The 23,346-nt window shown below is 40.7% G+C and overlaps 1 protein-coding gene across 1 annotated transcript in view; it reads left to right on the forward strand.

The window, feature by feature from the left end:
- Positions 1-14,206: 14,206 nt before the first annotated feature.
- LOC137873369 (contactin-associated protein-like 4) overlaps positions 14,207-23,346 on the forward strand; it is a 38,974-nt gene continuing 29,834 nt past the window's right edge. Inside the window, exons 1-3 of the mRNA XM_068711568.1 lie at positions 14,207-14,344; positions 17,862-18,009; positions 21,091-21,294. Of these exons, the coding sequence (XP_068567669.1) occupies positions 14,288-14,344; positions 17,862-18,009; positions 21,091-21,294 (409 nt within the window). The 5' untranslated portion in view covers positions 14,207-14,287. The remainder of the gene's footprint in view (positions 14,345-17,861; positions 18,010-21,090; positions 21,295-23,346) is intronic.

Raw genomic sequence — 23,346 nt, forward strand, 5'->3', positions numbered from 1 at the left:
GTCGGTGGTTCGATTCCCTGCTCTAATAGTCTCATGTCAATGTGTCCTTAAGCAAGACACTTAACCCCAAAATTGCTCCCGTAGCTGCGTCTATGGATACTGAATTGTATGTCGCTTTGGATAAAAGGGTCTAAAATGAATGTAATGTAATTTATTCAACCAGTCGATTTCATTATTATAATAAAAAATAAAAATAAAAAATCTTTGCAGAGTAAAAGTCCACACGTCAATAGAAGAGGTGCAGATATATACAGTAAAATATATACATATAAAAAGGCATCAAGGCTTGCTAAAATTGTTTGGCCTTGTTGCAACATTGTCACACTTTGTGGTCAAAACCTTTGTTTGAAACTGGTTAGAGAGCGGAGAGACCCAAGGTCGAGTCTACCCTGAAAATAGAATACTTTTTCAGACTCGACTGAACTAGCTGCACCCGAAAGACCAGCCAGTTATTGGATTTAAGGTTGTAGGTATTTGAACAAGTATACAAACTTAGAGCATATGTCCATGGATAACCTGCCTGGAATGGCCTTAAACTAAACCAATGCTGCTCCTGTGTGTGCAAGTGAAGACCGGTCAGATTGTACAATGTGCGGTAATGAGTCCTGTAGCCATTAGTTTGAAATATATCTCAAGTAAGTTCAAAGAAGTGGGACAAGCAAATCTGGAAATCCCCATGGTCTATCTTGCTGAGACAGAACTAGGCCTGTTACCAGACATTTAGGTCTATGTATTGCTTAAAATTTAGATTTTTGACCAACAAAATGCCCAAAACTTCCTTGTTTGAGCAATTTTTGTACCATCCCCTTGAAGGGTGTTGTTAGAGAGGGAGGGAACCTCAGTATTTCAGGGTGTAATAGCATAGCCTTAGTTTCGTTTGCATTTAAAAGCAGTCAATAAGGGCACGCTGCAATGAGTTAAATTCAGACTGTAAGTTGTCAGCCGCAGTCTCAAAATAAGGAGCAGAGGAATACAGGACTGCATCATCAGCATATTGTTACATGTGGTCACAAATATCATTAATATATAATAGAAAGAGTAGAGGCCCCAAAATAGACCCTTGTGGAACTCCCTTTTTCAATTCAACAAGATCAGAAACAACCTGACAAATTGCATGCAGCCTCTTAAATAACCCAAACATGTTGTTCCTATTAGAACACAGGCATCTGTACAATATAATGCAAAACCTCTGCAATACTGTTATTGTGTCAGAAGGGTGTCAGGCATAGCAACAGCAATGACTACATAATGCAGTCCAACACAATATTCAGACTAAAAAGTAAAAAATATGGACACAATTCAACTTTTACATCAACAACACAACATTATATGCCTCATTAATGTGGTGCTTCTGCATTTGTACTGTGAGTGTTTGTGTGAATTTGTCCACACCTTGTGCAGTATATATATATATATATATATATATATATATATATATATATATATATATATACTGTATATTTTACACAAACAGTAGATTGAGCTACTGACTGACATTTTTGGACTGGATAAGCTTCTGAGGGCTCGAGTCACAGACTGTCAGATGAAGGGCTAGAGACATTGTTTTTCAGCCTCCGGGCCGAGGGTGTACCGATCCTCACAGCTCAGTAGCTGTTTGACAGACAGGCTCCTTTGCTCCAGCCAGAGAGACGTGCTGGGAGGAAGTCAGACGGGTCAGAGTAGAACAAAAAAAATTGCAACTGATGAAGTACAGCTCGACAAATTCACACCAAGGCATTAGTGCCCCATCCTTGTCAGCCAGGTGATGTCTCAAAAAACCTCATTTAAAGTGGTGCAGAAAAATTCTTGATATCAATTTTTAAATAATTAGTATTCACGTCTCAGACTAAACAAGTCACTACTCTGCTACTGTTTTACTTCTAAACTAGAGTTAACTTCTCAGGGTTGTTTGTCTCCGCCAATCAGTCAAGTTGTAATCATAGACTGTATAGAAGAAGTGGACGTAGTCATCGTGTAGTCCCTCATTGGTTTCTGGACGTTTTAAAGCCTCTAGTTTGGCGTTTTGGTCGTTGCATCTTGGGTTACGGTTGTCGCCATCTTGGCTTTCTTGCAACCAGTAAACGGAAGTGATCATATTTGACGTCGTATACATCTCTGGTAGCAACTTGTCAATCACAAGGTAGCCCTAAAGCATCCCCTGCTTTATGGTCTGTTTGACTCCAAATGGACCATAATGTACTAAATGAACATCATGCTGTATTGAAGAAGACTTGAAACTAGAGATTGAGACCATAAACTCATGTTTACAATGTTTACTGAGGGAATAAATCAAAAGAAGAGTAGAGTAATTTTCTCATAGACTTCTATACAACCAGAGGAGTCGCTCCCTGATGGACACTAGAGAGAATGCAAGTTTAAGTCACTTCCGCATTGGCTTCACTTCTCAGTACCGGAGGTTGCAATTCACATCCATGTCTGTCCAAAATGTCATCATTCATAATTGTATCCTATTATACATTTGTGTTAAATTGTTATATTTAGCATATTAATTCTTAAGTTACGGCAGACGTGTTTTGTGAGGTCACAGTAACCTTTGACCACCAAAATCGAATCAGTTCATCCTTAAATCCTTAAAGTGGACGAGCCAAATCTGAAGAAATTCCTTCCAGTTCTCGTCTTGAAGAGAATGGACCAGACGGACGTACAGGAAACCATAATGCCTCAGGCCACGGCTTAAACATTTAAATGAAATTTGACTGAACACAACATGTGACAGCACAAGATGAACGTATTCTCCTGGGATTAGTCTTAACGAGTGGGAGGAATCATTCACTACTTTATTATATCAGTTCTTGTCTTTCAACCCGTTACTGTGCTTGCACAGCCTTTATGACGTTAATTAAATATCCTAAAATCTTTAAGATTTATCATCATTATTACTATTATTTCTTTAATAGATGACTGCAGTATCTGGAAAGTCTCCACTAACTTTCTCTGAGCAGAGGAGGAGGGCTTCGCTCAGAGTGCTCTGCAGGCACTCAGAAAGTCACTTTGGATACAAATGACATTTATATACCAAAAATGTCAAAGGTAATGTAAATGTACATTGCATACACTATTCATGCTGCTCTCTCGCTCGCTCTCACTTTATCCTTATATTACATTTAAAATTTAATGAGTGCATCCGAGGCAGGGTAAAGGCATGCGTTTCATTTCTGTATAATCAGATCTAAAAACAGAAAAAGGTTCGTTATTCACATTATTAACACAAATGTAGATGTTTAATTGGAGGGAAGAGCAGCCTCGACTCTTCTTGGTCAAACCGGGGATTGAGTTTGTGCCGGTTTCTCAAAGAGATCATTTATTTTCGAAGGCTGTGGTTCATGTTTGAGACCTTGGTGTGATTACTGTGCTCAGAGATGCATGGCTTGAAGGTAACATCGCTGTGAGAGATGCACACTGAGCAGCATTGAACTACGTGTGTCCAAGACCCTTAAAGAGCTCTGACCCTGTAAATCTCCTGGTCGCTGTTGTTATTGAAGTGGAGGAAGATGCTCATCAACTTGATTTAATCATAAATGTTGCGGACGCTGTGCTATTTCAGCAGTTGATGCCATGGATGGATAGATGGCTGGATGAGAGGATGCTGGCGAAGCTCACTCTGCTGGATGAATTGTGATTAACACGTGTCGTAAGTGTGCAACCTGTGAGGTTTTTCTTGCTCTCAAACTCACAGAGCTTTGGACGAGAGAGCTGACAAGGTGAAGAAGATTAATGACTCACAATTTCTCTGTTTTTGGCCAAAGGCTGTGGAGCTAACACTCCTTTAGCAGCCATAACACTCAGTCCTCTGTGTGCCTCTGAAACGCTTCTACAGTGTGTTAAAACTGTCTCTGCATGTGTAAAGTTTCTACTAAAAATAACTTAGGTGAGCAGAAAGTCGGAACTAGTTATTCATCTAACAGCACAGTGAGTTTCACAATGGACTCAGTGTTGGATCATGTTCTGTATGGAAGCAACAGGAAGACCCAAAGTTATCTTTAAAGAAAAACTATATGCAACGAGCAACTTTGTGTAACAAAACATGATAACATAAAGCTAGCATGTATTTTTCCGTGCTCACTAGCATCGACTGTACATACAGTAAGAAGTGGACGTGTTTTTTGCAAACCAGAAGTGACCAGAGAGGGAGGAGCTAAGGAAAACCGAACACTGAAAAATAAACTTTTAGTTGACCAAAATGTTACAATGAACTTTCATGAACTGAAAACACATTGTGAAAGGGTCTAAGTTGTAACACCAAAACACGGAAAACTCCCAGACCAGACAACGACATGTAGAGTCCTGTCAATCACTGTGTAGCCCCGCCCCTAAAGCATCCCCTGCTTTATGGTCTGTTTGACTCCAAATGGACCATAATGTACTAAATTAACATCATGCTGTATTGAAGAAGACTGTAAACTAGAGATTGAGACCATAAACTCATGTTTACAATGTTTACTGAGGGAATAAATCAAGAGAGAAGTAGAGTCATTTTAGACTAGACTTCTATACAACCAGAGGAGTCGCCCCCTGATGGACATTAGAGAGAATGCAGCTTTAAGACACTTCAGCGTTGGCTTCACGTTTCAGAACCGGAGGTAGTCACATGGTTGCCAACTACGCTACCTTATCTTAGTGGCTATATAACGTACATTTTAGAGTCAGGCTATAATATAGGTAAGTATTTCCAATGCAGAGCTTTAGACAGTTCTGAGCTATTGCTAATGTGGAAAGGACTTTTCGCAATGATTGTTCAGTTGATAGCAGGTGTATTTTTTTTACTTGTTTGTAATGTTTTATGAAACCATTAAAATATATTCTATCTATTAGCTATACAGGTATTCATATCTAATTATACCATCTGTTTTAAAGGGGTTTTGGAGCGATGCCATCAATGAAACGCACATGCAGTCGGGTAGAAAGCAAACCAGAATGAATGAGAGCTTTTGAGGAAATAAGCATTGTTGTTGTGCCTTAAACAGCATGAATCCCCCAAAAAGTAATTTTTTTTTAATTTTCTAAGGAGGAAACCTCCAGGTTGTGGTGCATAATTAGCTATTAGCTCCAGCGATCTGGTCAGAGCACCAGGTTTAAATAAGAGAGTGGGTTATTCTGCACGATAGTGGCAGGTTAAAAAAAAAAGCCTGCTTCAAGGTAAGACAGACTCACCGTGCGTTTAAAGGCTGTCAGATGAAGAGTGCATTAGTTTGTTTGACTCTGTGATCAATACTTTGGTCATAAGTTTGACATTTGTTTAGAGTCTCAGAGTGTGACTCGACTGCTGATGGAGGTGCAGACAGAAAAATAATCTTTTCGAGATACTGTGAGATCAATAATGTTTCTTCTTTGTGGGAACATTCCAGAATAAAAGGAGACATGGGGAACAAAAAGCTGTATTTTAAAGCTGTCTAAAGGGAAAATAACTGCAATAACTGGACCACTAAATTGAATTAAGTTTGACAAGGCCAGCTCTCTTTAAACCATTAGGACTGAATTTTGTGTGTGATTTCTTAAAAAATGAAATGGCAATTGTCAAAAGGACTGCAGCAACGCCCCTGAGGGTTGGCAGAAAGATCTAGTATCGTTTGATATTTCACAGGCTTTCCTTCACTACAAACAGGCTCAGTGTTTAGCAGTTAGGAGTCCAACCTGTGCTCAACACTTATCGCCACTTCCTGTTGATGTATGTGCCAGCGACCCAAACACAACTGAAGGGAATTCGTTTTGCGTTTGAAGAAGTCCTCTGCATTTTTTTTTTTTGTGAAAGATCTGTCGATTTTTGTGAAACGTTTTCAGAATTACGCGTCATCATCACGGAAACAATGTGACGTTTTAGGCAACAGAACCACTTAGTTAGGTTTTCGTAGTGTCTTGAACGTAACTTCGCAATAACTCAACACTTTGGGACACAAAAAACAATCTCAAATCCCGGTCTGGTGGTTGAAAATCCTGTGTTTATTTGACCTCTGTGTCTTTTTCTCCTTGTTTAGTACTTCCTCACTTGCTAGCGTTTAATTAGCGAGAAAAAAAAGGATCCTAATTGACTTTTCATTATCATTGTTTTCATGGTGTCGACACATAGTGCGCTGTTAAGAGGTCGTGGCCATTTCACGTATTTCTGTGAGACTAAGTTGGGTTTCAATATTTCCATGAGTGTGTGTGTGTGTGTGTGTGTGTGTGTGTGTGTGTGTGTGTGTGTGTGTGTGTGTAGCCATATAATTTCCCTGCACTGCAAATTACTTTCTTATGAAAAGCAACAGTGAACACATTACTTACTTTAATAGAAAATTGATTTCTGGAGCGTGAAAAGCCATTTCTGTCTCTGCCACTTGAACTGAGAATCACAAAGACATGGATTATGGCAGTTGCACCAAATATTTAATTGATACAGTTGTTTTTATTCATTTACATACATTTTCTGTGAAGAACAAATAAGGGCAACTGACAAAACATTTTGTTATTCCCTTTTTTTCTGTGATGACATTGCTTTGGATGACTTTGGGGCTGTTTGCTCTTCTCTAGTTGGGAACACCTGGGCCCAACAGAATAAAAGCTGCACCCATAGTCTCATATCTTCACCTGCTTTGTTTGGGTCCTTTATCATTTCCCCCTCACATCCATTTACTTACACCACTGTCTTCAGCCACATCTTATCTCTTTTTGCAACATAATTTAATGTTAATTGATGTTAATTTAAGTGCATTTTAAGATTTGTTCTGGTGAACAACACAAGTTCGTGTTGACTCAAGGAACTTGAGTCAACTAGGTGAGCTCCACGGAAACATTTACATTTAGGAGCATTTATGAGATTTCAAACATAAATGACCCTGTGGAGCCTTAAGCTTAACACCCCCCCCCCTCTGATAATGGATATCTCCTCTATCGCTGAGAGGGAAATATCTCCCGAGAGCGGCGATATCTCCTGGAGAGATTATATTAATGAAGGATCTAGTGCTGTCTTTACTTTGTTTAGTCGAGATTTAATCGCACTCCATATTGGATTCCTGCCAGTTCAGGGAACTTCCTCGGAAGGTTTGACTTTGGTCTCTCTTTCGTGGGACTTTCATTGTGTCTGGCTGTTGTTCATTGTTGTGTGTTGTTTGCCCGATGCTGAATAATCAATAACTCAGCCCTGCACACTAACACTAAGACGATTAGAGCTATGACATTGTTCATTGAGTAGCCATGTGTGAAGGATTTTAACAGTAAAAGATTTGACTTCTTATTTGTTGTTTGAGTAAGAAATATGTGCTCATATTTAAAACTTAACACGCCATGGACAGACTTCATGAATGACTTCATTGTGAAAAGTAAATTAGCCAGTAACCAAAACGCAACTACACTTGTTGAAACATCATTATGTAGAGTCTTGTTTGTGTTTTAATCAGGTGATGTAGTCTTTAAGCATGTCTGAAATGTGCAAAATTATTAAAAGCTTGAGTACAGAGAAGCAGTTTCTGGAGTTATTTTGAATAGATTAATATCCAAATCTGAAAGCTCCAAGTCAACATCTGTGCAGAAAACACATTGTTGGCGGTCGAGGAGAACAACTAAAGAGAATAGTTTATGAGAACATTCCAGAATGCCAAGTCGACACTTGAAAGGTTTCTTCTTGCCGTCAACGGAAAACTAAACAGAGTGAATGCAGAGAAATGTCTTTTTAAGTAGTAATTTTGTACGCGTGCTTGAATTAGATTGATTAATTAACGTAAGTCTATGACGTTTGTTTCGCAATAAATCCCCGTTTTTCCCTCATGAGGTGCCATCTGACATTAATATTGATCTGCTTTAACACTTATCTCCTATTCTTTGGCTCTAGAATTGTATGTTAATTTTGCATCCAATGAGACGTGGTACTGAATACATTCAGTGAGGACTCGATGAACCCAGAAAGGGACAGAAGTACCGTCTCTTGTAAACAAAACCAAAGTTACATATTCTCACAAGGCTTATTAAAAGTGTGACATCTAGAAAATGTTTGAATACGCAGTGATTGCAAATGTGTGTGGAGTTACTCACAGCATCAGTGTTTAACTGTCGATAATGTATGGAAAGCCTCCTCTGACATTACTGATCCACTCCACTGGCCAGTTTGTCTAAATATTGAGTCCGCTCTATATCGAGCAGTTATGAAACGATGCATTATTTATCCAGCAGGGTCTCATTATATGCAGTTTACACAGGGCTGATAGAAGAGCAAGTATTTCTGGATTAGTCTCCATAAATCTTGGACGTTCTTATTGTGAGACACCTCAATGAAGGATCGCCACGGTCCTCTGTCACTCTGCGGTGATTTTAAAGCGTCTCTTTTGTTTTGTTGTTGTGATTCACAGAGGTGTGTCACAGTCCGCTGGTTTCCAATCTGCTGCCCTCGTCCTTCAGGAGCTCCTCGCAGTTGTCGGGCAGCCACGGGCCGGGCTTCGCTAAGCTGAACCGCAGAGAAGGTGAGTAACAGTGGAAACCATCATCATCGTTGGTAATACCCCCCCCTCCTCCATGTTTAATAAATCTGTGTGGTGGACCCTTTCACTCTGTCCAATCCCTTATCCGTTAACTACATGTCAAGGCCTGGTGATAAATTAGAAGGTTAATCGTTTCGACTAAGAAATGTTGATCGTTTTTTTTTTTTTTTTTTGGCTTGCTGGCATCTGTCTTAATCCAGAATCCCATCGTCCGTGAGTAGCAGTGGTCCACCGGTCTATCGGCACACATTTAGGCAACGAAACCAGGAAAAACATCCACGGTTGGGCTTAAAATGAGTAAAGCATGTAAGGAAACCACATGAACAAAACAACACAAACGTCACAAACATAAAAAGAAGCAACAAACACCGGCCTCCTGGTTGCAAGTCCTGTGTTCATTTGTTAGTAAGCAGTTGATTGCTAGCAGGTTAGCCATTAGCAGGCAATAATCCAAATTCTGGGTGTTGATGTTTCTTTCAGTTGCCCCGATTTAGAGATGAGCTTTATCTTCTGTGTAGATGCACACGTCGCTAGTCCTGTGTGGATTTGTGCACATGCATAAAACACACCTCAGTGGTGGCGTATGTGTTAAAAAGAGAATATAGCGAAGTTAACGAAGGATTGTCACGATGTTTGACGGCTCATCGAGGGACTAGATGCGACTGTCAGACCTGTGGCATGTCATCCCGGCCACGGCGTGATCTGCTCCACCCCTCTCCATCAGCTACACGCCTCAGCATTCATATAAAATTTAGCATTTCAACATCAATAAATGAATGCTGCAATCTTGTCCTCTTTTCTGCTCAATCTTTTATTGTTTATTTATTTATTTGTTCCACTGGTTGTGCAGATGAAATACGCAGTGAAAAGAAGAGCTCCCCTCTGCTTCTGTTCTGATGTGTTGCAGCGGCCGTGATTCACTGCCCTGCAGGACACATAGCACACAACATCAGAGACAGGGCTCACTTGGATTCACACAGTCTTGACAGACACCTGACGGGGGGTGAATGATGGACAGACGGATTAAACCCACAACAATGGCGCGGTCGTCGGACAGATGGGCCGATACGGCGGCTTTGAGAAAACACACCTCTGCTTTTTGGTGCGTTGTGGCAAGAAGAGTTCGGCCGATAAACACTCGTAGCGGAGACGGAAGCGCTCTTTGTCTTCAACACAATAGAGGATCTGAATGGTTTTCACCCCCTGGGAGACTGCAGGATGCTGTCTCCTCGGTGTGTGTGTGTGTTTGTGATGGCAAAAGGTTTGAGCAAACACACACACACATGCTGTGTTCCTTCACTTCAGTCAACCTGCAGATGTGAGTTCAAGCTGCGTTATCAAGGATCTGATGCGTCTAAAGGAAGATCAAGTTAGTGGATCTGCACGGAAGAAGAAAGGGAGAAGCAAAGAGATGAAGAATTAATGAAACAAGACGGAAACAGAAAGGAAGGACACTGAAGACACTTTTTTTTTTTGTATATCGCACACAAGAAAGGAACCTAAAGATGCTGGAAAATAAGAAGCATTTAATATTCTTCCAGCATCATTTGAGCATTAACCAGGTCAGGCTGGTCTCATCCAGCATTCGTAGCAAAAGCTACAAAAATAGAATGCGCCTCAATTTAGTAGATATCCCATGAAAATGAAGTATAAAGGCACAGGGCGGGCGGGTCCAACAAACAGGAAGCTTTCAGCCAGGAGACCACACTCTGTTCCCCGCCAGAAAACGAGAAGGAAACGTAAACGTGTCATCTGCATAATGTGACACTTCCATTATTATTTTAATATCAAAGGACGATCTTTTCCTGAATCGGCTCAGTAGTTTTGTTGCCTGAACCTCATTGAACAGTGTCCTTTCATTTTAAAAACACTGTGTTTATGTAACAAGTGGAAATGAACACGTGTTGCTGACTTTTGTTGGAAAACGCACAGAAAATAAGGACATATAACATAACATATATAAGATATACCGACCGTTGTATGAGGATACGCTGACCAGGATATTCAAAAGTATTGTTCATGCATATGGCTGTCATTGTGCACACAGATGCATCTGATTTGCAAACAAGGTCCCCTATTGATATTAAATATACATCATATAAATATATATAGACGTACTCTTATTGTTTGCATATTTAAGCGTGCATATGTCATAACCAGAACACCTCGCAGGTTACAACGGCTTATTGACTCTCTGCACGAGATTTTTATTGAATTACAGTTTCGAACTGAATTGGACCGATCGATGAACTCAATTGAGTTTTGAAAGCAACAACACGGATTAACAAAGTGCATTGATGTAAAAATGAGAACTGCTTTAGTCCCAGCCTGTTCTTCGTAGAAATCACCAGATAAATGAAAACCCCCCGGTCGTTCTCGTCTCCTCCAGCTGCTGCTAACGCTCCGCATCCGCTGCAGCCTCTCTCTCTGAGGAGCCGCCTCATTCAAAGTTAATTTACCAGCAAAATGAGCAGAGACTGAGCACACACACACACACACACACACACACACACACACACACACACACACACACACACAGCGCTGTTTCAAAGAAACACTGAGATACCTCTGCATCCTCCGAACACTCTGCAGTAATCTCGTTGCACTATTAACCTGTGGAATGATGACGGTAATTAAAAGCTTGTAAAATACAACGCGCTTGCTTTTCCTATTATAAAATCTATTTTTAAACAAGTGGGCTATTTTATTATAGTAAATCACTTGAATCATAAATGAAAGTCCCGTGTATTACTAGCCGTCTCGTAGTGTTTTTCAGAGTACTGTAGCTTAGTGGGTAGTGATCAATCAGAAGGTTGGCGGTTGGATCTCTATTGCCTGCATGTCTGATAGAATGATGAGTTGATGAAGCCGATCGGCGAGACGATAGGCCAACGATTTCGTCGTGCTATTGGATGGAGAGCGGCTGATCTGAACGGCTGATATCATGACTGACAGCCCCCCCGAACAATGACAAGCGAGGAATTTTATAAGACGAGCGCGCCTGAGGAGCGAGGAACGGCCGATGTGTGAGAAATGAACTACGGTGCCTAAGCATGTAAGAGTATAGTCATCCTGACCGAACTCACGCTAGAGCTTCATCCCATCAGAACGATTTGAGAAATGCTGTATATGTACCTCTTGTACCACAAGCCATGAACTACCATTGTCTACCAATGAAAGTTACTGTGAGGAACTTTTAACTGGCTGAGAAATACCGATGCCTCTATATGGTCTATGTAAATAAAGAAAACCATTGACAGTCTTTATGTAGCTAGTCAATCAGTGTGGCCTCTGGCAGCAACCAGCCCACCGCGGACAGACCCAGATCCAGAGCTCCGGAGGGAAGAGGAGCGCTCAGCTCCCGGCAGCAGCCGTGCCTTCCTCTCCTCCTCCTCCTCCTCCTCCTCCTCCTCCTCCTCCTCCTCCTCCAGGAGCAGAGCTTCTCCTCTCTGGGAGCCAACACCGACACCACGCTGCTGGAGACCCAGGACGTATTGCTGGACCCGCTTGAGGAGAGGAAGGCACGGTAGAACCAGAACCAGGACTGAGAGGGGCAGTCTGTCAGACCCTGTTGCAGTTAAATGAGAGGTTTTCTAAAGGAACTCTGGTGCTCGGGAACACTACCGCTTTAGTCCACTGGTTAATCACATATACCTGATCAACACCTACATAAAATGAGATTGTCTCTGCACTTAGTGATTGTGTTGAGCCTGTCTCTCTTCCTGTCTGTCTGTGCATTACTGATGGCCAAAGGGACGTTTTGAAACGTTGCTTGTGGTGAAGCCGTCGGCTCTACCAGCACTGTGTGTCGCAGTATGTGTTTCGTTCTGCCTCTCCCGCAACAGTTAACATCCAGACATGAAACACATCAGACATCTCAACCACCGGCTTCTATTCGTTCAACATTTGCAGAGGGAATTTAATCACATTTCCTTCCGGGCAGACAGATACTTGGGTTTCATCTTTGATGCACTAATCTCTGGCAGTGCGGCTGTAAGTCAGTTGGGAAACCAAAGTTACAACACCTGCCCGAGGAGGGGGAGTGGCTCCTCTAACGACTGAGACGTTGGCTCCAAAAACCTCCGACACGGCTAGTTAAACCTAACTAAACGCGGTTTTGTTGCCTAAACCTAACTTTTTATTTGGAAAGGACACTAAGAATGAAAATACCTACACTGACGAGCCGTCCTAACTCGTTGAACTCTCAACGCTACAAGGTACCGAGCGCGTCGACCTCCGGTGCCAAGGCAGCGATGAGCGGTGTGAGTCGGTATTTGACAAGCTGGGAGTGAGAACGGGTTTGTGAGAGCACATACAAAACACCGCTGACATATATGTGGAGTTACAAATCAAGTTCTTTCACATCAGACTTACATTTTTTTCCCTCAAGGCTCTTGGACAACCTCTACTGATACCAAGAGGCTCAATTGGCAGAGGGCCCAGGCTCAAAAGTTCTTTTCTTACAGAACTTTGGAACAAGACATAAATATATTTCTACAATCTATGGCTGTCAAAGGGACTTGTGTAGTGACAGAAAGGATGATACTGATGTTGTCTGCGGTTGTCACTATTAATTAGAGATCTGTCTTCAAAGTGAGAAGTCGTCTCTTTCAAATACGGAGACACGTTTTGATGATATATAATAGTGTTATGACTTATAATACAGAAGTGTTTTATGCTGGATTTTTTTTTGTTCTTTTCTTATGTCTTCACGAGACGTTTTAGGGTTAGTTTATTACTGCTTTGCTCAAGGCTCTCACCTGCATGGAAAGGGGAGAATAATGGCATCGCCTGATATTATGCACCCAGGACGAGATGATGGATGTGAGGGAAAATGGTGGTCGTTGGGGGTAAAAATCCAGAGGCGCTCCTCCTCCGTGGTTTTGCAGAAATGTACGACGTCAACGTATTTCTTCCCGGTGAGCGAGCTGCTGATCGCCCCTCAGCGAAGGAGTTCAGCCTCCAGGGAGTGAAGGAACGTCAGGAACGTCCTCAGAAATATAAAAGCACAAGCTTGATTTTGCGTGCAACAAAATCCATCCGCATGATGTTCTGACAGCGAGATGTCCCTTTTGAGATGACTCAGCATGAACACACACACACACACACACCTTTTTTGGTATTTTAATTATTTAATGTGTCTTCATCTCATGGTCCTCTGCCCTGGTTCTCGGATTATATGAAGGTCTGCGATGAACTGGCCACTTTAATATTGTATAAGGCTTAATGCCTCAGCTGTGGTTTATATTATATGGAGAACAGTCCTTAAGCTACAGATTAAACTCTTTTCACTGTTCCAAATTAAACATCAAAGACATAAATTGATAAACTATTTGCGCTCGGGGCTTTTGAACTATATGGCTTTAAACTATGGGGAAGTGTGTGTGTGTGTGATTAAATAAGTTTAGTGCAGTTTGAGACTTTTAACAACTGAAAACTTTGCATGTATGGATTTGCATTTATCTGAAGACTTCTTTTGTTCTTCTCCAGCAGCGTCAATCTTTTCACATACAGCAGAGTCTTTGTTGATATGTTTTAATTCATTTTATTCCCCTTTGATATTCCAGAACTCATAACGCGCTCTATAGAGAAAATGTCTGCTTTTTTTAAGCACCATGTTGAGAAATCACTTCTTCCTCTGGATGATACAAAGGTGTGTCTCTCTCTCTCTCTCTCTTCTTCCAGGAGCCGGAGGTTGGTCTCCTCTGAGCTCAGACAGGTATCAGTGGTTGGAGGTCGACCTGGGCGGGCGGACGCACATCACCGCTGTCTCTACGCAGGGTCGCTACGGCAGCTCTGATTGGCTGACGGCCTACCTGCTGATGTTCAGCGACACGGGACACAACTGGAAACAGTATCGACAGGAAGACAGCATAGGGGTGAGTTCATTACCATAAGATAAGATGGAACTTTATTAAGAGATTGATCAAAGATTAATACATCAGAATAAGTCAAAATATAAACATATATGAACATTAGAGTAACAAGTATATAGACTACAAGAAGTAAAAGTGACATCGATGCAAAATAGAGAAGCAACAAGAGTAAAACTAAAAGAAGTAATACTAAAAATGTAAAGTTATATCAAAGGTAAAGTAATAACTAAGTGGGTCTGTGACTAAAGAGTCTGCTGACGAGCTCAGTAATAACATTCATAACTGTTTTATTCAGTTGTCCCAGTGAGCCAACACCCTGAAACCAAATCCAGTCATTGCTCTCTTTATTCATTTAAACTGTGATAAATGTACTGTGACGTGTCAAAAGAAATTAAATAATAAACGCTGCTAGCACAATAACAATGTTCCTTTTGAAGAGACGAGACAAAATCATTTTGCACGTAATGTGCTGATAATTGATGAGCTCATTAATTTGATTATGAAATTTAAGCATTCAGTAAAAAAAAAGCTGTAAATGTTCATTATTTCATGTTGCTGTTGCAGTTATTTCAACCCAAAACGCAATCTTTTCATGAACCTAACTAAGTGGTTCTGTTGCCTAAACTTAACTAAGTTGTTTCCTGTGAAGACAGAAGTTCATTCAAAAATACCGGAGTATTTTTATCATAAGATATCATACAAGCTGTTGCATTACGATGCCAGGCCAATATACAAACTGTAACTTAAAGAGCCCAAATGTGAAGGAATTAGCATCTCATCCACTCTCTTAAAATGTGTCACTGTGTTAACCTCATTACTCTTTAGACAGTCGAGCATCACCTCAAAGCTCTAAGTATAGACAGAGAACTCTCCCCCACTGCAGCGACGGCGTGACGAACAGCTTTGGATTTTAAAGCCGGTGATGAGGGAGGACTCTTGCAGCGATGGGTAAAAACTAATGTCAAGCTAAGACTCCTTCACAGAGAGAACAGGGCTTCTCGCTGGCTTAAAAGCTTGTTGATTTCACACTCAACATAAATCAGGGATAAATCCACGGCGAGTCTCCAAAGTCCCTTCTTAAAGCTCCGCATGTTCGTCAGCCTAGTTTATTTGGGGCTTTCGAGGGAGCGGAGTCGACCGCTGAGCCGCTTCATCAGTCACAATTCTTCCAGGATTTCTCTTTTCCTTTGAGCTCGCGGGGCCAGAGTTGGTGAGGCGGTGTAACGCTCTCCCTCCTTCTCTAAATTTCCTCCTTCCTCTCTCAAATTCTCTCTTCACATAGAAAAGGTGTGAAAGAAGAAGCGAACATATGGTGTTGGGAAATAAATACCCGTCCTCATCAGGGAATACAGCATGCTTAAGTGATAATGGAGGCGAAGGGAGTTGAAGTACATCACAGATATTCCCCATAGGAAGGATGAAGACTCTGTTAATGAGCTATATGCCGAAAGAGAGAAAAGCTTTAAGTGGCAGTAGAGGAGCATTAACAAGAACGCAATGGAAGTCGATGTGTGATTCGTTACATTCCAGTGATTTAGTTTCATGAAACTTTTCTGACAGTTTTAACCCAAAACCCAGTTGTTTTTTTTAACAATAGCCAAAACGACACCGTTTATCAGAGCCAGACGCTGTAAAAAAAACTGTCATAGTTGTCATATTTTTCATCTTTCCGACGGTCCTTGGACACATTTTTCGACAAATTGTGATATTGTCTCATTTAAAATCTCTCCATGAATAAACCGTTTGAGGCGCCCGGATCCTGGAAAAAAAAGCATTGAATTCTGATTGAATCGGCTGAGACCAGCAGTCATGTGACAAACATGTCCAACATTGGTAACGCATTGGAACAATGCTGGTTGTATTGATTCCATAGTTTGCCAATTATCAAAGAAAATCAAACGTGCGTTTTTTTTATCTTTTTTTTTATGATTTATGGCATTGTAGCTGTGTTATTCTGCACAAAAGACATGTTTGAGTTCCCTCTACTTCTGGACGTGGGTGTGTGGTTTCCATAGAGGCGCAGGACTTTTATGTATGACAGTGAAAATCAAGACGACAGAGACGGGAGCGAAGAAAAACGCCCCTTGAGGTTTCAGAGGGTTAGATGAATAATTGGCTTTTAATCCATGCTGACAGTTAGCTGCTTTAGCTTGAAACATCCAATAACAATCTGAGCCGGTCTGATAAATACAGCCGGGTGAGAGGAAACAAGTTTACGAAAGGCTTCAGTCATGTCAACTTCTGCGGCGATCACCACGTTCCTCTTCTTCCAAATTCTCCTCGCCCTCCTTTTGTACTTTCCTTCCCTTTACTTCTGTCCGGAGGATGTTCTAACACAACTCGTGTCTTATTCCCTACGCCAATGGCTCGACTAAACGACGGGCTGTCATTTGTGGAGGTTAATAAGGACTCTGTTTCCTGTCAGACTCGGCTGTTTAAAAGCGGTAAAATCAGTGACTTACAGAATATGGTTCAGATGATAAGAGCAGCACACTGACCCCAAACATGCAGATGGACGCAGCAAACACTGTCAAACATGAGACCGGTGTTTGACGCGTTCTTGTCCCATAGTGTTGTTGTGGTTTTAATGAATGAACCAATAGCTGTACGTAGTTATTGAAGCCCAATGAGATGGTTGTCTTTCCTAAATCTAATGTTGAGTTAGCAGGATTTCAATGGTTTCTTCAAGGACATTTCAGTCGTTCACCAAGCCGTCCTGCTGCTCCTTCACTTCCAAACAGTGCTGAATTTCTTCAGTGTGATTGTAGGTTAAGTTTACAGTATTTGCATATAGATTAGAAATCAAATAAAGGGATCAGAGCCCGTATGCGGACTGTGGTTTCTTAGCGAAACAATGAAACGGCGAGGAGCCAAAAAAGACGAAAATCGAGACAAAAAAAGAAAAAAAGAAGCAAAGGTAATTTAGGGGAACGAGATCAAGATTCAGAACATCAAACAAAGTATTTTTTCACTTACATAACACTATTTTACTTCTTTGTCTGTGTGAAGAGAAGCAGAACTACCTAAAAAAGCAAAAGGAAAGTGGAGTTATGGTACAGAAAATGTTCATGGTTTAAAATGAAAGTTAATGAAAGGGCTTAAGATCAAGTTTAAAAAGGTTAAGACACATCCAGAATGAGTGTGCGGGGATCACAGAGGTTAATAAATGTTGTTCTCTAAGGACCAAGTGTTTACCAAAGCGTCTAAAACATAAAAACTTCAACTAGAGCTTCACAAATCCAATTTTCTACCTGATTGAGACTCCATTCACCAGAAACGTGGCCCTATCTCCACAAAGTTCCCTTCATTAAGAGGAAAATTAAACGAATCACCTCTCTCAGAAGCCTTTGGGGGCTCTCTCATAAAAACACGAGGGAGCGTGTTCACCTAGTCCTAAGCTTGACTGCAATAAACATCCGGAGGGAGGACGTTCACAGTTCTCTCTGCGCTGTCAGAAGATGGACGGATGCATGGATGGAAAGCCAGATAACGAAGCGCTGCTGTTGATGGTTGTTTCCAGGCGTTTCCAGGTAACAGCAACGCAGACAGTGTGGTCCAGCACAAGCTCCAGCATCCGGTGATCGCCCGCTACGTCCGCCTCCTCCCCCTGGACTGGAATCCCAACGGTCGGATCGGACTCAGACTGGAGACCTATGGATGTTCTTACGGTCAGTTTTCATTTCATCCTCCATTTATAGATATAAACTAAATAGAGGAGAGTAGAGAATCCCCAAATATTATCTACGTACCAGTTTTCAGAATCAGCCTTATGCTTTCTAAATCAGGTTTGAGAAATCTACATCCTAAAGGCTGGTTTACACCAACAACAATTCATTTAATCTGGGATTAGTTCTACTCACAGTTTAGCAAAACTAGGTTTAAAGGGACAAAATCCAAAATCAAGCTCTGTTGCACAATTAAAAACTGATCTCCGTCTAGTAAATCAAAGTTAATACCAGCATTTAATATAGATTAATCAATATAATGCTTGCTTACACAAATAAAGATGTATGGATAAATAAGTACACGTATGTTTTGGGCTGTCTGGACCTCAGAGAGGAGAGAAAACTATAACTTTCAGCTGCTCTGTATTCTTCAACAAAGCGTTAAGTTGTTCACGAGCTAAAAGGTCAGTTAGTTAGCTTAACGTTACTCATGATGACTCGGCATTAAAGGTGTAATTCCTCCTTTGCTGGCTGAATTATTGGAGCCAATGACAGAAGATGAAACAACAGAACAGTGAGTAAAGAAACTTTTCACAGTAAAGAAGAAAAAGGCTGTTGGTCCAAACTTCCTGTTCAGCTCCAGAGCAGTTTTCTTGTTGAACCGAACGTCTCAAGGGAAATTTAGCAGAATCATAAAACTCAACTGGGTTGATTCTGTGCCTATGGAGTTGTATAGGTTTTCTCTAAAAAACAAAAGCAGCCACATACAAAGATTAGTGCAAGTTTAAAGTTAATACTGGATTACATTTCAAATTGGAGTTTAAAGTTTTTGTGCAGTAGAATTGAATGAAATCTAGTTTGAACTATTTGACTAAAAACAAAACTGACATCTAAAGAGATGTTCAAATTGAATCCTTCATTTTGAGTTTTGAATTTTGGTGGAAGATCATTTTTAATTAAACCATGATTTAATACGGTTTAAAAACAAATCTTTATTTTGTTGATCTTTTGTTTTATGTATCCTACAACTATGTCAGTTACCACTGTGTTATGTTCACGTTCAATAACTTAAACTCCAACAGGATTATGTTGCAACCAACTGCTTTTTTTTTTTTTACAAATAATGTTATTTATTTATTTAAAAATAAATTATATTCATCAACACAGGAATTTCCATCTTTTTTCGTTGCGTTTTCAGGTTTTATTGTGCATATTAAAAAGTGTCCATGAAGATGGATGGAAAACACAACTTATACTCACTAATTGGAGTTGAGCAGCAGATGGGAAGCAGGCGACAGATCAGCCTTGATTAGAAATGAGCCACAGGAGTGACAAACGGTGAAGAATGGGCAGGAAAACCAAAAACAGCATGAGAGGAGAGGCAGTGAGGGCAGAGGAGGCAGGAGAGGACGCAGGAGAGGACACAACAGCTGTGGTCGTGACAGTAATTAAAGGCCTCTTCCAAAGTCTGCCATGTGGCAGAGGAACCAGACTACAAATACACAAAGACGTTGTGATATCAGAACATGAGGGACTAACTCAATGCATCAAGTACTGTCATGATGTGTGTTTTGTAACTCTGGTGTGAGAGTGAATTATCTTTGCATCAGTGTGTTTGGTAAAGAAAGCAAACGTGTGCCGGTGGTTTCAGCTGTCAGCTAGAAAAATATCTTTTAAATCCGTTAATTTCGAGGACGCTGGCAACACTTCCTCGTTTAATCGGATGCAGAAACTGATGTTTCTAATTTGATGCTTCGATGGCGACGCTGCAGGCCGCAGGTTTGCAGCACAGCGACATGATGAGCATTGTTAAGTGTATTATTTCTACTAGAGTGGCAGGAAAAGTGCTCCGCGGTCTGTAATCTGCTCCTCACATTCAGAGATTTAAACTATTAGCTTCTCTACAAAAGTGTCCACAGGTTGTTAATGCTTCATCACTTTCTTTTATGACTGAAACATTAGAAAAAGACAAAGTGGAAACATATTGTCAACTTAAATTCACGGATGCTTTGTCATTTTAATAGCCTGAATTATATCATAGATGATGCAGACCAAGCAATAATACCATAAAAAAGGTATTATATTATATTAACCTGTAGTACGAATACTACAGATACGTTTGAATCTACATGTATCTGAACCAAAAATAAGTTTTACATTAATTTATCTACATACGTGTTTTTTTAACCACTTACAGAGCTTTCGGTGACGAAACTGCATTCTGATCTACGTTTTGGCAACAAAACTCCTCGGTTAACTTTAGCTAAACATCATGTTTGAGGTTAAAAAGTACATTACGTTTGGGTTCACACTTGACATGAACACAGGTCTCCTGGGTGAAAGTCCTGTGCAAACAGACAAACGTCCGTACGTTAAATACAAACGTAAGGAAACTCAAACCATAAATGATAAAACTTTCAGGTTCACCCCATGCAAAAACAGAAGTTTCAACCGTTTGCTATACCTTAATAATCATACCTCAGAGAGCAGAGACGGGGGAATCCCACAGGACCAATGCTTCCCTCCCTGTTAAACTTTAGTCCACATTATTTATCGTTTTACACACAGTAGAGAGACGGGTTCTTTATTGTTAATGATGATCAGTGAGAGGAAACCCGTCATTTATTCTACATTCAGTGGGATTGTTTGATTGTTTGTTTTGATTCATCATAAGCTGGAGGTACAGAGAAATGATTTATCAGTCCCTCTACGAACAAAACGCCGCCACCTCCCCTGGAAAGAGACGGATTAGCGGAGAGATTTATGTGTTTTGAGAAGAGATCTTCAAGGAAACGGGAGAACGTAAACTTTGGTGACATGGTTCAAGCATTTCCATTGTTTACATTTAGTTTACGTTTTATTGAATGGATTTCTGTGGTTAAAAAAAGTAATATTTCACTTTTAAACCCTTCTTGTTGGAGGAAATTGTAAATGCGTGTTATTCACATCTTAAATGTGACTGATGATGACATTTCCCTGCACTCTGAATGTATTGAAAGTCCTACAAATAGGACATTTAAGGATTTCTTTGACTAGCGTCTGTTGTTAAAAGTCCTCTGAGCAATGCGTGCTTTTTGTGTTCAGACTCCGACGTGGTGAGCCTCGACGGCCATGGCAGCCTCCTCTTCGGGTTGAGACCCAGGCCGATGCAGATGACCAGGGAGAGCATCTCTCTGACATTCAAAAGCCTGAGGAACTCTGGGATACTTCTCCACGCCGAGGGACAGAGCGAGCACAGCCTCGTCCTCGAGTTAGAGAAAGGAAAGCTCCTGCTGCTCCTCCGAAAAGGTACAACTGTAAAATCCTTGTGATTGCTCAACGTCTCACTGGTTACATTTATAAATGTCTTTTCAACATGCATTTCCATCGTCACAGGAAACCACTTAGTTAGGTTTGGGAAAAGATCGTGGTTTGTGTTAAAATAAGTCAGTAGCGTTGACGGAAGTTACGTGACGAATTAATTAACGTTGCGGTCTGAAAGTCCAGACCCCCACCTCCTCCCTATGCAATTTCAAAGATTTAATCATGAATTACTTATTTTGTGAAAAATAATATATACAAAAAATTGGCAGAAAATAGACATAACGATAATTTCCGTAAAAAAACTAAAAATGTCTCTCTTTTTGTAATCCACACTGCCACATGCCAAAATTGACTTAATAAACATCTTATGGTTGTGAAAGACGTGCCGCAATCTTGGAGGAGTGACCGCTTAGTTAATCGTGCGGCATCATCTTCTTCTTTGCTTCGACACAGAAATGCGGTCAGAGGTAGCTCCTTCTGTTTTTGTTTCTGAAAAACTGTGGCCTGAAGCAGATTTCATCGTTTTAATAATTAAACAATTGTTGTTTCTTCTGCCGTTCAACGATCGAAGTCAAACTTGAGTAAATGTGAAATGTGACATCAAGGGAGAGCAACACTTCATTTTCAACATGCACACATATTTGATCATGTATTTTTAAATGTGTGTATTGCTGCAGAAGACTCCACCACAGTGCCGGTTTTCTTGCTTCAGTCCTTAGTAATATACCAGCCTCTCTGAATCCATTGTTCTGCCCTTTTAAAACTTCACAAAGTTTAACTTTTGTAAAACAGAGGTAATTAACCGCCTTGCACCTTTTTACCTGCGTTGAATCCTCATCAGTGTGAGCGGGTCCGGTCCCGACCGCACGACACCACGTAATGAGAGCGCCGCTCCCCCGTGTAAGCCCAAGCAGCTTTCAGCAGCACTTAACAGAAGACTCATAGTTCCACTCTGTTTGCCTGGAGCTGTCCGAACTGTTTGAATTAATACACCGGGCTTATTGAAATGCATGCGCTCTCTCCCAAAGCGTCCCATTTCCTCGCCGCTATACATTCATCAAAACGTCGGTTCATAGTTCTGCAGCTCACAATTAAGCTCTCGCCCTTTTTTCTTTTTTTTTGCCTCTGGAATATTTTGTGAGAGTAAATATACCGAGGGATCAATGCTCTCTGAGCTCCTGGCGTCTGGCTGAGCTTTAGTTTGAGTAAAGACAGGATATAACTAATGTACACCTGTGAAGTCCTTGCACTGCAGTTTGCTGGAAAGTTTGCTGACGTTGCACATCTCTGTTTAGACTCGAAATCCAAAAGAGAGGCAGCCTCTTTTGACATGTTGAAGCATCACTTTAAATACATATCTATCTCGCCAAGCCTTTCTTTTTCAACAGCACGTCACGTCCGTTACCCAGAATCCCACATCTGCCTTTCAAATTACCTTTTTATGCATTCAAACACTTTTATGTTGAAACACTCATTTTAAATGTACATTTTTTTCCAGTGTGTATTCATCTGTTGAAATCTTTTTATGACACTTAAAATATAAGTGCAAAATGCATGCTTTCTTCCTCTCACTTTTTATTTATTTTATCCGTAAAATTAAAATTTTGAGCTAAATAGTTTGTATGAAACGAAACGTGCAATACGAAAATATCATTGTTATTTTTATTATTAAGACACATCAAAATGACAGAAAGAGCAGAGAAAACTGCTCAAGTGATCTGTTGAGTTTATCCGTGTGGTGTTGACTTGTTAAACGAAGAAAAAAAAGGCTCAAATCCCTCCCTGAGGGGAGGATGGGAGCTGCTTGTGAGGCTGAGAGAGTTTGAGGTAAAAGCTGTTAAACTGCAGAAGATTGATTTGCGTTCGTTCAGTAGCCTCCATCATGTATTAAAGGACCGAAGGCACTGCAAGGCAGAAATGTGTCAAAAGCACTGGTCTGTTCTGATTATTGCCAGTGCAAAATCAAGAATGTTGCACATTATTTTTTTGCATAAAGAGCTTTTGTAGCACTCATATGCTGTACATAATCACTTGTTA

Source organism: Cebidichthys violaceus, unplaced genomic scaffold (assembly GCF_023349555.1).
Source record: "Cebidichthys violaceus isolate CVI_PGR_0920_01 unplaced genomic scaffold, fCebVio1.0.p SCAF_162, whole genome shotgun sequence".
NCBI lineage: Eukaryota > Metazoa > Chordata > Actinopteri > Perciformes > Stichaeidae > Cebidichthys > Cebidichthys violaceus.